This window comes from Numida meleagris, chromosome 6 (assembly GCF_002078875.1).
Source record: "Numida meleagris isolate 19003 breed g44 Domestic line chromosome 6, NumMel1.0, whole genome shotgun sequence".
In the NCBI taxonomy this organism is placed as follows: Eukaryota; Metazoa; Chordata; class Aves; order Galliformes; family Numididae; genus Numida; species Numida meleagris.
Window position 1 is genome coordinate 29,327,980 of NC_034414.1, and position 13,405 is coordinate 29,341,384.

Here is a 13,405-nt window from a genome sequence, read left to right on the forward strand (position 1 = left end):
CTAGTCCAAACCCTTGCTAAAGAGGGGTTCCTCTACAGCAAGCCTGTGCCCCAGGTCCCTGTGAGTGCCATGCCATAACCCAGGGATTCCCCAGATACTTAGGTGAGTCTCTGTCTAGCACAGGGTGCTCCCTTCCCTTCCCTCATCCCCCAAAACATGAGAAGAGCCATGCCAAATTAGCAGTACAGATATGTTGTAACAGGAGCTAGTCACACATTCTCCTCTGGAAAGTGTCCTGAGTTTGAAAAGCCAGGTATCTAAAAGCACCATGCTTATAGTGTTCACTTATTTAATAAATATTCTTTCAACTGCATATGTTTACTCATTTTTTTTTCATTATTAAAAAGTAAAGAGTGTATTTTCTTCTCCTTCTTTATAGCATCAAAGCAGGACAGCATGCCACTCTATCGTATAAACACTTTCAGATACGTAAGTGTCTTTAGCTTCTAAATTGACAAAGCATGATACAAACTAATGTCAAGCATTTGTAACTACCATTCAAAAACTGCTGTTTTCTGAGGAGCTAACAAAGGTTGTTCACATCTGAAATCCACTGGCTACAAAAGCAGCAAGCAGCCTGGGCTCCAGAGGTAGAAGTCAAGAAAATGCTCTGCTTCTGCCAGATCGAACCTTGCCACGCTGCTTTACATCTTGCAGAAGTCCCTTGGACTTACTTCCAGACAGCACTTCTTCCTCCAGCACCTGTGCCAGGTACCCAGGGCCAGGAGCAGATGAATCAGGGGCGTGAGGGAAGGCAGGCATGGGTGGTGGCCATTTGCCAGCACTCCCAATGTCTCCCCAGCTCTGTGAACCTATTTGGGCAGTGGGTGCCAAAGCAGCTGGGTGAGGGGGGCACACAGTGGGAATAACTTCCAACTGAGCAGGGGATGCACTAAGAGAGAGATTTCCTGCTACAGCAGGGGGAGGTGGTAGCTGCAGACACACAGGAAGGAAGGGGAAGAGGGCAGTTTCCTTGTCTGGTGGTTCAGCTGCAGTTTGCAAGCAAAAAGCCTGAAGCAAAGAGCGCAGGTCTCCAAGCCTACCCCCTGAATTCAGGGTATAGCGCACAGAAACAAAACCAGACTGTTTGGTTTCAGTTCACATCTTGGTGGCGGTTCATGTGTTATTCATAGCAGTGAAAGGGCAGGCGTTCCTGTGAATGAAGAAATCCCCTTTCTTTTGGTGCAGCTTACAGAAAATCAGTCAGCAGCAGAACAGCACTACTGATCGCAGAACTTCAGCCACCAGCTTCCCAGTTCTCCAGAAGCTTGAGCCCTTCAGCCATTTTTTACCTTTTATAGTCACAGTACTAGTCAAGCAAAAGGTTGATTCAATTATTCTGCTTTAATTAGAAAATGCGCTCAGACCAAAGGCATAATTATACCTGGTACATATGTACACATTTCTCTCAATTATAATGCCAAGATAACAACGTGGTCTAGTCCTGCTTCGAACCAACTGTTTCCCTCTGGCAAGATCACTGCAATATGCACAGACATGATCACGACAGTGCTTGAACTGCTCCTTGTGCCGAGGACACAGAACTGTATTTTATCATGTACGTGTACACCCCTTAGGGTGGACAGCGTGAGGGATAAGCAATGCAAGGGAGGCAAAAGCAGAACGTTGAGGTACTTGGAGCCCAAAACCCACCGCTCCCATTCCCCACCCCCCTCAAAAAGCAGCACAGGGCTCCCCTCTCCTTCTTGCTGCAGAGTTAGGACAAGGTGGATAAATCACAAGTTTTTTTTATTGCTGGTGAACTCAAAACAGGCAACTTTAATCTACCAAGGAAGATACACATACAAACAAATGGTTAGGCCTTGTGCGTTTTTTTTTTTCCTTCATAACGGAAGTGTCTCTACCACTTCAGTCCAGCTCCTGAGTTCACGCTGAGCTGCCACCAACACCCCGGTAACGTGCTCTGGGCACTTCTCCTGTAAGATGTTGTAAGAAGCATCACATGTATTAAAAAGAGAGATTTTGCAGAAGAGACAAAGCCACATTGCTTAGCAAGAAGTCTAGCTAACCCTGCTGTGTTAGGTATATGGTATTAAAGCAAACCCTGCAATAACATTTGTTGTCCAGGGAATTATTTGAAATTGCTCAATAATTTGTTGGGTCCCTTCCTGTTTCTGGTGTTCAAACTGCAAATAAAGTGCACTTCTGGGTGTAAGTTACAAGTCACTAAGTGACTATGCAGTATCTAGGTGGTACACATCAGATATCGCTGGAAAGCAAACCAGAGTAATGGTTACAATGGAATAGGCAATGAGGATAACAGAATAAGATGTTGTATGCTGCTGGGAAATCCCTCCATAGTCTGAGCACCTAAATATTACATCACCATGCAAGAACTGTGCCATTCGGTGGGGAGCTTCTGCAGTCACGACACATGGCTGCGCACCAAGTTAGTTCTGTGAACTCTTCCTCCTTTAGTCCCACCTGCAGCTGATATGGAGTCACCAGATGATGCTGCTAACTCCTTTTGACATTTTTAAGAGTTTTGTAGCAGCTAAGGAGAAAGCGGGGATCCTAGGGATGCTTCTATGAAGCTGAGGGTTTCAGATGGTGCGGGGGGATAAGATGCAGCATCACACCACAGCCACACTGTGCTGAGAGAGGACAGCCCAGCTCTGGGTACTGCATGACTCTGACAGGACTAGGGCCAAAGCGGGGACATCACAGGATCATAGAATGGCTTAGGTTGGAAGAGACCTTATAGATCATCTAGCTCCTACCCCCTGACATGGGCAGGGCTGCCACCCACCAGATCGGGCTGCCCGGGGTGCATCCAGCCTGGCCTTGAGTGCCTCCAGATGCGGAATGAAATCCCAGCTCTTACCTACACCTTGCAGTTCTTGTTCTAATTCACCAAAGCTCATCTCTTTTTGTCCCCCTGCACTACACAAGTTGACTATTTTGCCTGGGTCTACACATGTGAGACCATCAGGACTGACAAACAACATAGTGCTTCTCTGGTTTCATAATACTGGCATCACAGCAACGAAAAAATATATATATCTGCTCAGCGTTTGCTCTCTTAATTTAATGATCTATAAAAAGGAAACCCTAAATACCCACCTAAACATTCTGAGCGCTTCAGGAGACACTGTGTACCCCAGGGCAGATGTGATTAACTCCTTGACGCCATTGGTTTGTGTCCATTGCCAGCAATGGATGTCATGTGAGAAGGGGGAAGGAGAGGAATAAAATAATTGCACTCGGTGCAACACAGAAAGGATTAACACTGGCTTTGTAAGGGCGGAACCAGCCAATAATTCCCTTCACAGGGCTAGGAGTGCTTCTCCTCTTGGGAGTGGATTCCCCAGGACAAGGAGCAGGTTCACAGCTGAGCACTACCACAGACAGAGGAGCAGCACAGAAATAACCTGGCTACTTCCAGTGCAATAGTGGAACCCTACAACCACACAAACACGTGTGTTTCAAGCCAAATTCATCCTTTCTGCAGCTCTGCTGATTACAGTGGAGGAACACCCCAAATTAATCTGCCCTATGAGGCAACTACAGCAAACCTGCCTGGTAAAGCTGTCAGGAACATGATACTTCTGACAGAAGGAAATTCCACTTTTGTGGCTAACTCTGACAGCCAAGGCTTACTGAAACACATTATTTAACCTGTGGTAGCCAGTATCAGGCACCTTCCCTGTTCTACAACATTTCCCAAACTCCGTAAGTGCTCCCAAGAGCTTAAACTTCAAACTGCCAAAATGGAGCCACAGCACTCCCTGCTCCTACAGCTCTCTACTGTGGATCTCACACCAGAACCCAAAACCTTGCTCAAACTATGAAGAAGTACTCTTCAGGGAGAACTGTGTTTGTTTTTAGACATGATGTGTCTCCCTATATCAAACAGAATGGCATACCTCTTGCTGCCTCCAGTTATTCTCATGGGAAAGCTTTGCTGTGATTATTTAGAATAGAGTTTGGGGAGGAAAAGCAAATCCTCCTGAAATACTGATTAGAGCACTGGGCTGCCAGTGCTGACAGAAGGACTGAATGCTGGGTACCACTTCAGCCACATGAAGATTTTGACCTTCGGTCAAGTACAATGGGTTGCAGATAGATTAAGTCATCAGCATCACCAGAAACAGAGGAATCCCTGTGAAGGAAGGCAGAAAACTCTTGTAGCATGTATAGGCTCTACAAGGTTTGCATGGTTGGGATGAGAGCTGGAATCCGCAGCAGCCCTTCAGGCAAGTTCTGCTTTGGGGGGACAGAGGAGATGGGAAGACTTTTGTATTTCTAGTGCCTTTTGCCAAGATTCAGATTGCACACATTATGGTAAAATTCACTCAGCAAAAAAAGGCTTTTTCTTAAAAAAAAAAAAAATCTAGTATCAGGACTGAGATTTCAAAAAGTATAAGATTTGTATAAATTCAGCAAGATGTCCAGCACCAGATTATACTGTGGTGCAACAAAGAACCTCACGGTAGGCCAGTGGGACCTCAAGAGGGGAACACCATCTACCTCCCCAGCAGACTGCCAGCCTTAGATTCTTCTCCATAGCAGATGGGTTTTCCTTGTTCCTGCAGCATCTCAGGTCCCACAGGAGGTATTGGTTGCAAGCAAGCACCTGAATATTGCCTAATGGAGTAAGCCAATCACTAACTTAGCTGGCGTGTCCATGACCATCCAATGATTACATTTTTCCTTTTTGAATGTTTTTCCATTGTAGCATTTTTTTCCTCCTTCTTCTTTCTCTACACACAAGTGTAAGCAAAAGGACAGCTTTCATCTGTAATAAGTTAAAATCAGAAATGACCTAACTAACAAGTAACTGATACTGGTCCTTGGAGCCCAAAGAGTAAAATCCATAGAAAATCTATTGGTTCCATTTTTTTCTGGTATATCCCATGCATACCCCCATTAGAAAAATGGGGTTTATTAATCTTATCATACAGCAAGGAGCAGTACCTCGAAGCCAGAGCCAACAGCCTGTAGTAGAGGTCTGGGCTCTCTCAAATTGCTAAGTGTGATTCCAAGTCATGGTTCAATCTGTCTTCACATGGCCATTGGCCAAGGCAACAGGGACAGTGGGAGCCCCTGGCTCGGCAGTCTCATCAAATCGTAAGCGCAGGGTGTTCCTGATCACCAGCTGTTCCATGATGAAAGAAGCACAAAACCATGGGATGGCATACTCCAGGGTGATCAGGCCCATGAAGTCAAAATCAAACTGGGAATAATCCCATGGGCAGGCATTGAACTGGCGTAGGATGAGGCCAGTGGTGAACTCCCAGAGATACGTCCAAAGGGTGTAAATGAAGCAACGTACTAAAATGTGACACTTGTCTTTGAGATACAGATACATCTTCTCCACGATGAGGATGGAGGTGCCATAGATGAAGAGTGCCCACACACTGGTAACACCTGGGAACTTCCAGTTAAAGTTGACCACAAACTCCCAGGCAGCTGTGAACATCACCTCACAGAAATAGCCATGAATGGCATAGAGGTACCATCGGGAGAAAGCGGTCAGAGGTTCTGCTGCAGCCATCCTTCTGCACGCACTCTGGTAGGCACTCTGAAAGAAAGACAGAGAGAGGAGTCAGTAAGGAATTCAAGTCCTTATCAGCTAGGTCACAACACGCACAGATCTGTAACATTCACAAAGGGAAAATTCTAATAAGAAAAGCGCATTTAAAATTGTATAATTTTACTATGGCGAATCTAAGCCCCGGGGAAAGGTGGCACCTTACGAGGCTCTGAGTCTCAGTACACATCTGGACTACTCTGACTGAGGAGTGAAATAAAGATGGTATTGCGCTCGTGGTAAGGAGGGAGCTGAAAGTTTCAGAACTTTGCCAGGAGCGAGGCTACTAAAGCATTTATTGGATGCAATCATCAGCAGAAAAATACAGGGATCTCAGAAGGAGCACACATCACCTTTTTGCTCTTTTCAAGAAACTGTACTGTCCTCTGCTTTTATTTCTACCTCTGAAATGAAAGGGCTCAGATTTTCAATGCCGTGTTCAGCTAGTCTTTTTCTCTCTCCTACAGTCTCCATACCCAGAAAGTTTATTGTAGTGAATGACTGAGATTTGATGGGAACCACAGAAAAGAAACCAGAAGAGAAAGTTTCAGAGGTTTTACACTTTCCCATATACACCTTGTATCCATTCAGCTGAACTGTTATTTCTTCTTAATTCTTCCTGTTAAAGAATTCTGGCATCATATCTGGGATTTAGAGAATCATCTCTTATGCTATCAAACTGCCCAGTACCAAGTCAAAAAGGACAAGAGAGCCATTGAAATCCTTTCAGATTTGGCTTCAGGACAGCAAAGCACAAAGAATGAGAATAAAAAGAACAGCTGAGCATAGAGAGAGGTGGTTAGTCATGATAAATAGGAAATGAGAACAAACTCTATTTGTCTCTACAGGAAGAAACTTGGTGAAGAGGTTTCTGAAAGGGCACAATTTGCTTATCGCTGAGCGGTTTAAACACAATAGGTTTTTCACGCTTCTTTGTAGAGATTCACGAGGTCTAAAGCAATGCTTTACCACACTACATTCACTGGCATATTGGGTATAGATTTACTGAAGATAGATTTACGCTACAGGGTGAATTTTACATCTTTCTGCTTTTAAAAAACTTCTTTAAAGCTGAGTTTCTCTTGACTCCTCATCAGGCATTATTTAATTCATTTACTCTGCACTTGTCAACCCCATGGTATACTCTGCTAAGTAAGGACTACACTATGCCCTATGTGCAATTCCAAGTGGAGGTAGATTGTTCCTGCCCTGCTCTGTAATCACTACCTCTCTGAACAAAATATTAGCGTGCAGTATGACTAAAATTCTGTCAGGAAATCATCAGGAAAATGGAATTAGAATAATGAAAATGGAGAACACAAAGAAAATATTCCCTGAAAAAGTATCTATGAGAGGAGAGATGAACTGTGGTATGTTTCTTAGCAGTGAAAATCAATGGGGAATATTGAAAGCAGAAAGGACAGAGCTATATCCATAAATTCACTCCTATCTTAAGGAGTCACCTACAAACAGCCATATTCTTGTCACCTCACATGATGCAGATGAACAAAGACTCATTCCCTAATGGCACGATCTGTTTCACACATGGTACTGACCTATCATCAAATGCTACAGATTTGGATCATCAGCACATTTTGAAATTGTGGGTGAAAGACTTTGCAAAATATCTATTCCTGACACTTAAATTTTTGGCTGATAGCTGAACTGAAACCAGGTCTGAGACAATCTCTACAATACAAATGAACCCATTTATAACAACCATCACTGATGTATTATGAATCCCGAGCCTTTCATCGTAACTGCAAGAAGTAAAGTGTCAAAGTGCTGACATTGTCTCAGCACTTCCCTTCAACTGTCGGGTGTCAAGTCAGCACAAGCTCGATGGGAACTTCCTTCTCTTGATGTCCTTGAAGGACAATCCTCACAGACTGCCTGCTGATGAAAAGCATCTATAGGCAGGGCAAATGCTGAACTGGGGCAGCCCAAACATAATCTGGTTCCACTGTGCTAGGCAGTAAGTCCTTCAATCAGCGCAGCTCCTCTTGTACAATATTTAATTCAAGATAACACCAAAAGTACACATTAAAACATAGAACAGAATGGACAATACCAAGAGGCAATACAAGAAGCTACATCTCATCCTTGTTCAAGTTGGGGATTGCGTGGTATCATGGTGACAAATTGCTGAAGCATTTACAAAAGTAATTAACAATGCAGCCATTCCCAAGTATCTTGTCTCCCAGCCATGCCAAAGTGGCTGACGCTTGGCAGACAATACAGCAAAAGAAGGTCTTAAAAGAGAAATGTGGGAGAACAGTTTTGTCTTATTGGACAGCAATTAATGCCCAAGGACCATGTTCAAAGTAGTTGCAAGCTGTTAATGGCAGAAGCATCCAGACAGAGGGCCAAGACTGGATTTCAGTAACTGATGCAGATTTATGAAAAGCTTGAAATAGATAATGGATCTTGGTGATACAAGAATTTTAATAAGAGTGACAGTGATACAGACCAAAAAGCTCTGAGTATATGATAGTTGTTCAATCCCCTGAGAAAAACAAATGGTGTTCATCAGTGAGGTAGCTCCAGTGAGATGAGCAGCAGCTTCCAGAAAACCAGAAACACAGCTGCCATCTATGCAATTGTCTCAGCAGAGCAAGTCATGGAGACTGCACCTTGACGGCAGCTCAAGGTGATGGAAATATTTTCCACCAGCAAATTATATTTCAAGCAGCTAGAGAAATGGTCCTCTCAAAATGCTATGTTATTAGTAAGACTGAACAAAAGCATTTCAGAAACACTTCATTTTTCTCAAGTAGGACCTTCTTTTCCAACCTGATGATAGAATTACAAGAAAAATGGGAAGTCTATGGAAAATACAACCAGGCCTTAGAGGGACATGCAGTCCCTGCCTTGGCCAGTGCTGCCTGTGCAGGTAACACAGAGGCTGAGAGCTCCTCTGCACACAACGAAGGACAGGTCAAGCAGGGGGAAGACAGAATGGCTGCGATTCTCTACAGAGACCTGGTTCAGAAGATAGGGCAAAATTCTGGTTTAGGGCTATAAGGAAAGAATAGTGTAACAGCACTAACATCACATTTCCACACTTCAGTATATCACCTCCAAATGGGATGTCCATCATTCCCTAGGGTGAGCAAGATGCAGATAAACCTGATGCATGAGGCCAAGTTAGCAGAAAGGATATGAACATCAATGCAAGACCCTTTGTGCAAGGGGAACACTTCCATACTCCCTTCCAGTTGTCCATTTTTTTCCCCCTTTCTCCAAATGAGACAACTATGAGTAGACAGCTCTGGAACAGTGGCACCTGCCACTCCCTTATAAGGCATATATAAACCTTTCTGCTTATGATATACTCCTTCTTACCCAAATAGTATTTACATAAAAGTAAATGTTTTTAATGACTTTATAGATGATTTTCATTGGGGCATCTTTGAAGATATTGTGCTATTCATTAACACTGGGAGAATCAAATATGTGTGCTTTTTTGCTTTAACAAAAAGTAGGTCAGATACAAGGATATATTGATGTAAAGCAACACGCATTTTAGGGGCAATACGTTTTTAAATGCATCTCTTCCTCTTATTCTTCCTTTCCCTCTCAGTAAGCAACAAATCAGAATGCCTGTGCAACCAGGGACACCATTAACATGCCACAACTCTCTCTACAATGTTTTTGTATAAATCTCACACAGATCGTTAGGAGTAAGGATTTACAGAACGCTAGCACTGGATTTAGCCCCAAGACATTAGTTCATTAGTGTTTAAAGATTTATGCAGCAAAGTCTCAGCAGTACTTATGCACTGAAGTCATAAGTCTGAGGAGATATTCATCCTCCAGGTAACTGAGAGCCTCAATTAACTGCACCTCAGAAAACAGAATTTCAGCTCTTCTGAGGTGTGGAATAGTTCCAACAAATCGATTAATCAAGCCTCATAATGAGTGCTAAAAGAGTGCCACAGACAGATGTCTCCGAACACAGACTTGATGGCCCTTCCTTACTCTTAGCACTTTCAGGATGGATCTGGAGCTCTGGGATTTTGGTCACTTCTGAATGTATTGATCTGCTTTTGCCCCTTCTCTCTCTGAATTCCAGGTCCATCGGGATTTATGTTGTCTCCATTCCTCTGAAGCCTACTGTATTGCAAGGAAGAAAGCCAATTTTCTGCCTTTTTCCTTCATTTTTTTGTCTCTAGCTCCCTCTCCTTACAAGGTACGTAATCTTCTGGTTCCTTCACCCAGTGCATTCTGTACCTGCTGGCAGCCTCTGATCCCTCCCTATCTTTCAAATCTGTTCTGAAGAGAATTGGGATTGAATAAAAAGGAATGACGACAAAAGAAGATTAAATGAATCCAATTACCACCCTAAGCCAAAGGGATGGAGAAGCATAACTGTTACCGGTAATGCCTATGCAGGCTGCCCAGAAGGCACTATTTCAGAATGAGGAGAAAGGTAGGGGCTTCTTGGGAGGGAGCTTCTCAAGGAACAAATAGAAAACAAGAAGGCATTACTATTTTGAAGAATCTTCTGACATACGTGATCTCCTGAATGGCAAAAAAAAAGCTCAGAAAGCTGAGGCTTCCCATGCCCTGCACCATGTATAGCCTCATGTGACTGGAATGGACCTTTGCCCACAGCAACCACCCTAACCTGAAAGCAAGCTGAAGCAGCAGCTCTTCACTTCCAGTGACCAAGTAGGATGCTTCCTACGTTCCAGACAAAAAGCTCCTTGAGAGTCAAGCAAGTAGAATGCCTACAAAGCAAATCTGTGAAAAATGGCTGAGATAACACTCAACATCTAGAAGCATTATCACTGAGTCTATCCAAATCTTTCAGGTAAAATCACGTCCCTCTCTAGCTTGTTGCTAGAACACTGCCTCAACTGCCACCCTCCCATGTGGAAGAGCTGCACCAAGTCCCCGACATATGCTGGCACTACAGAAAAGCATCCACCAAAGACCCAAGGGCCTTGGAAGCAGCCCCAGCACAAAGCAGACTTGGAAGCCAGGGCACTGCTGTAGGAGTGGACAAAGCATCCATCAGCCTGCAGAGGTTTTAAGCCTTAACAGCAGCCGAAGTTTACTTTATTCTCCACAGTGAGGGCAGAACTGAGTTTCCTGAAATGATTTTTCCAAAGCTGCCCTTAGCTTCAGGACTGAGCGTTGGTAGCTCCTGGTAGGCTCACTGTCACTCCTGTCTGCCCACTGCTTGGAGCCAGAGACATGCACTTCTAACAGTGTGCTCACACACAGCAGCAATCAAAATTCACAGCTGTTTTTGAAAGCTTGAGCTTAGCATGTTGCATTAGCTGACTGAAGCAAATCTGACATTCAAAGAACAAAATGCACATCATGGTTTACAAGGAAACACAATGCAAAACAGAGTGATGAATGGAGACAGAGAATTTATCCTGAGAACATGCTGAGAATTTACAAACCACAGCCAATATCATTTCCTCTGCCACTAAGGAGCCAACAAAAACAAAGGAGAAACAACACTGAGATCAAGGCGTGTCACCTAACTTACACAATTTCTTAAGGAAACGTATGACAGCTCTCCTTTTGAAGTTTTCTTTTTCTTCTTCTTAGTAAATGCCCCTCTCGTCTTCTTTCCAAAGCAAAATGAAAAGCAAACACACCAGTCCACTCCTGATGAGCAACCTCACAATAATAAATTGATTTGGATAACTTAGAGATCAATACCAGTACTAACAAATAAGCACTTAGCCCAACTCTTCTGAACAATCTGCAGTTACAAGCCAGAATCAGTATGCAGCGGAAGAAAGCCAGGTTTGGCAACTAGAATGACAATAAATTCAAACTCATTTTGCATTGAAAATGAAGCTTAGCAGAAAAGAATCTTGTGATAAAGGCACCAAAGTAAAAGTATGTAAAATCCTGGCCTGCCAGTACTGTGAGGTAACCCAAGTCACCTAAAGCTGTGAAGAGAAGCAGTGTGTGTAAAAACACCAAAAAAATCCCCAAGGATTAGGACTATAGGCAGATCCAAGGCAACGTCTCCAGGTTTGCTGTAGGAGAAACTAAATGCAGCATTTCAGAAGTCTGGTACTTCTTTTACAAGAGAATAAGAGAGCAGCCTCTAAAAATTCTTGCTACACACACACACGTGCAAAAAAATATTTCCTTCTCCTTGTGTTACTCTTTTCCAGCACACAAGCTTTTATAAACCCCTACCATTAAATTGACAGTAGTCAGTGGGTAACTGGGCAGTGTAAGCACACACAGCAAGCAGCTTTGGTTACACTTCACCTGAGAGGCACAGGTGAAATAGATGAAATAGGAGGGAGAACACTTCCTGCAGAAAGCACTAGCAAAAATGGGACCCTAGACTTTCATCAAAAGGGGAAAGAGAGAAGAAAACTTTTTGAAGTCTGTTGATGGAAATTCTACATATTTTTTTTACTTTAATTTTTCCTCCTTTAATATTCTGTGAATACATATTTTCCTTCCTGATGTCATACTACCACTGAAATGTGAAGTAATGAGAACCTCAAAGCACTCTGCTATTTGCCATGCTACAAAGCCTCAGATTTCACGCTAACAGCCCTGCAGGAGAAAACTTCACAAATTTCAGATCACTAAATTGTTCTCTTTCAAGGAAGGAATCTTAGTGGAGACTTCGAGATGGTGGCTGTCTCATCTTCATTTCAAGATCATGCAGATCCTCAGAGGTAACAAATATCCTGGGATGGACGGGCAGAAGAGGCTAAGTCTCAGAGTCCTACTGATCACCGTGTCATACAAAATCCTCAGATAGGCACTCCTGCCTACAGCTGGGAAAGGCAGCTCCTCTGAAGCAGCTTTCCTGCCCTCTGGTATCCACCTTACCATTCACTTTACCGTAAGGGTGAATCATGCCATCACTGGCTTGCAGAGCACAAAAATCAGCAGTTGAAATACATTGTATGGGCAAATAAATTAGCAGTGAGTTTTGTCCTCTATTGTTCAGGTTTAGCTCAATTCAGAAAGAACTGCAAGCAGCCTGTAACAGTTACCACTGAGGATATTTGTCTTTGCAGACTAGTCAAATTTCTCTGTCTCTAATAACAAATTGAAAAAAAACCTTAGGTTCTAGGACCTGGTTCCTACACAGCAGACATACTCCCCCGCTGCATTGGGTAGTTGCCATTTACATCTTTGCAAAAAGAATGCTTACATTTTCAGTGCTGTTATTTCCCCAAAGTATCAGGAAGATTATTATCTTCAGGTTGAATATTAGGAAAAATTTCTTCAGAGAAAGAGTGTTCGGGCACTGACACAGGCTGCCCAGGGATGTGAGGGAGTCACTGTCCCTGGAGGTGTTCAAGAACCATGTGGATGTGGCACTGAGGAATGTGGTTAGTGGGCATGGTGGGGGTGGGATGATGGTTGGACTAGGTGGCCTTAGTGGCCTTTTCCAAACTTAACGATTCTTTGTTTCTGTTCTCTCCGGGTTACACCATCTTCACTTTTTACGCACTCTTGCCATTTTTCTCTTTTGTAATGATGAAGCAACAGATCCGTCACAAACCTCAAACGTTCACTGGTTCATAATTCTTCTCAGATCAAACTCATCCATCTGATTACGTGTTCTGTGCCTCAAGAAGGTGGCACCTTCACACTGGGAAATTTGACTGAAATCATCAACCTTCCAAGAAGTGGTAGGCCAAGCACTCATGGCCTTTTTCAAATAAAAGAGAACTCAACATTTGTACTCCATGTGGAACTGGCATTCGCCCATCTGCTTCTTCCTGCCATTCAGAGAAGCCTCTTATCTCTTTAGGCATCAGTTTCTTAACTCAGCATTGGTCCTCAAGGTTTTACTGCCTCACCCTAGAGCTCCCTCCTTTTCCGGTCAGTCACCTTATGAAG

The 13,405-nt window shown here is 43.4% G+C and overlaps 1 protein-coding gene across 10 annotated transcripts in view; it reads right to left on the bottom strand.

Moving 5' to 3' along the window:
- TMEM229B (transmembrane protein 229B) overlaps nucleotides 1,326-13,405 on the bottom strand; it is a 33,636-nt gene continuing 21,556 nt past the window's right edge. For all 10 annotated transcript variants that reach the window (XM_021401648.1, XM_021401646.1, XM_021401655.1 and 7 more), the window contains one exon: nucleotides 1,326-5,545. In XM_021401648.1, the coding sequence (XP_021257323.1) occupies nucleotides 5,015-5,518 (504 nt within the window). In that variant the 5' untranslated portion in view covers nucleotides 5,519-5,545 and the 3' untranslated portion in view covers nucleotides 1,326-5,014. The remainder of the gene's footprint in view (nucleotides 5,546-13,405) is intronic.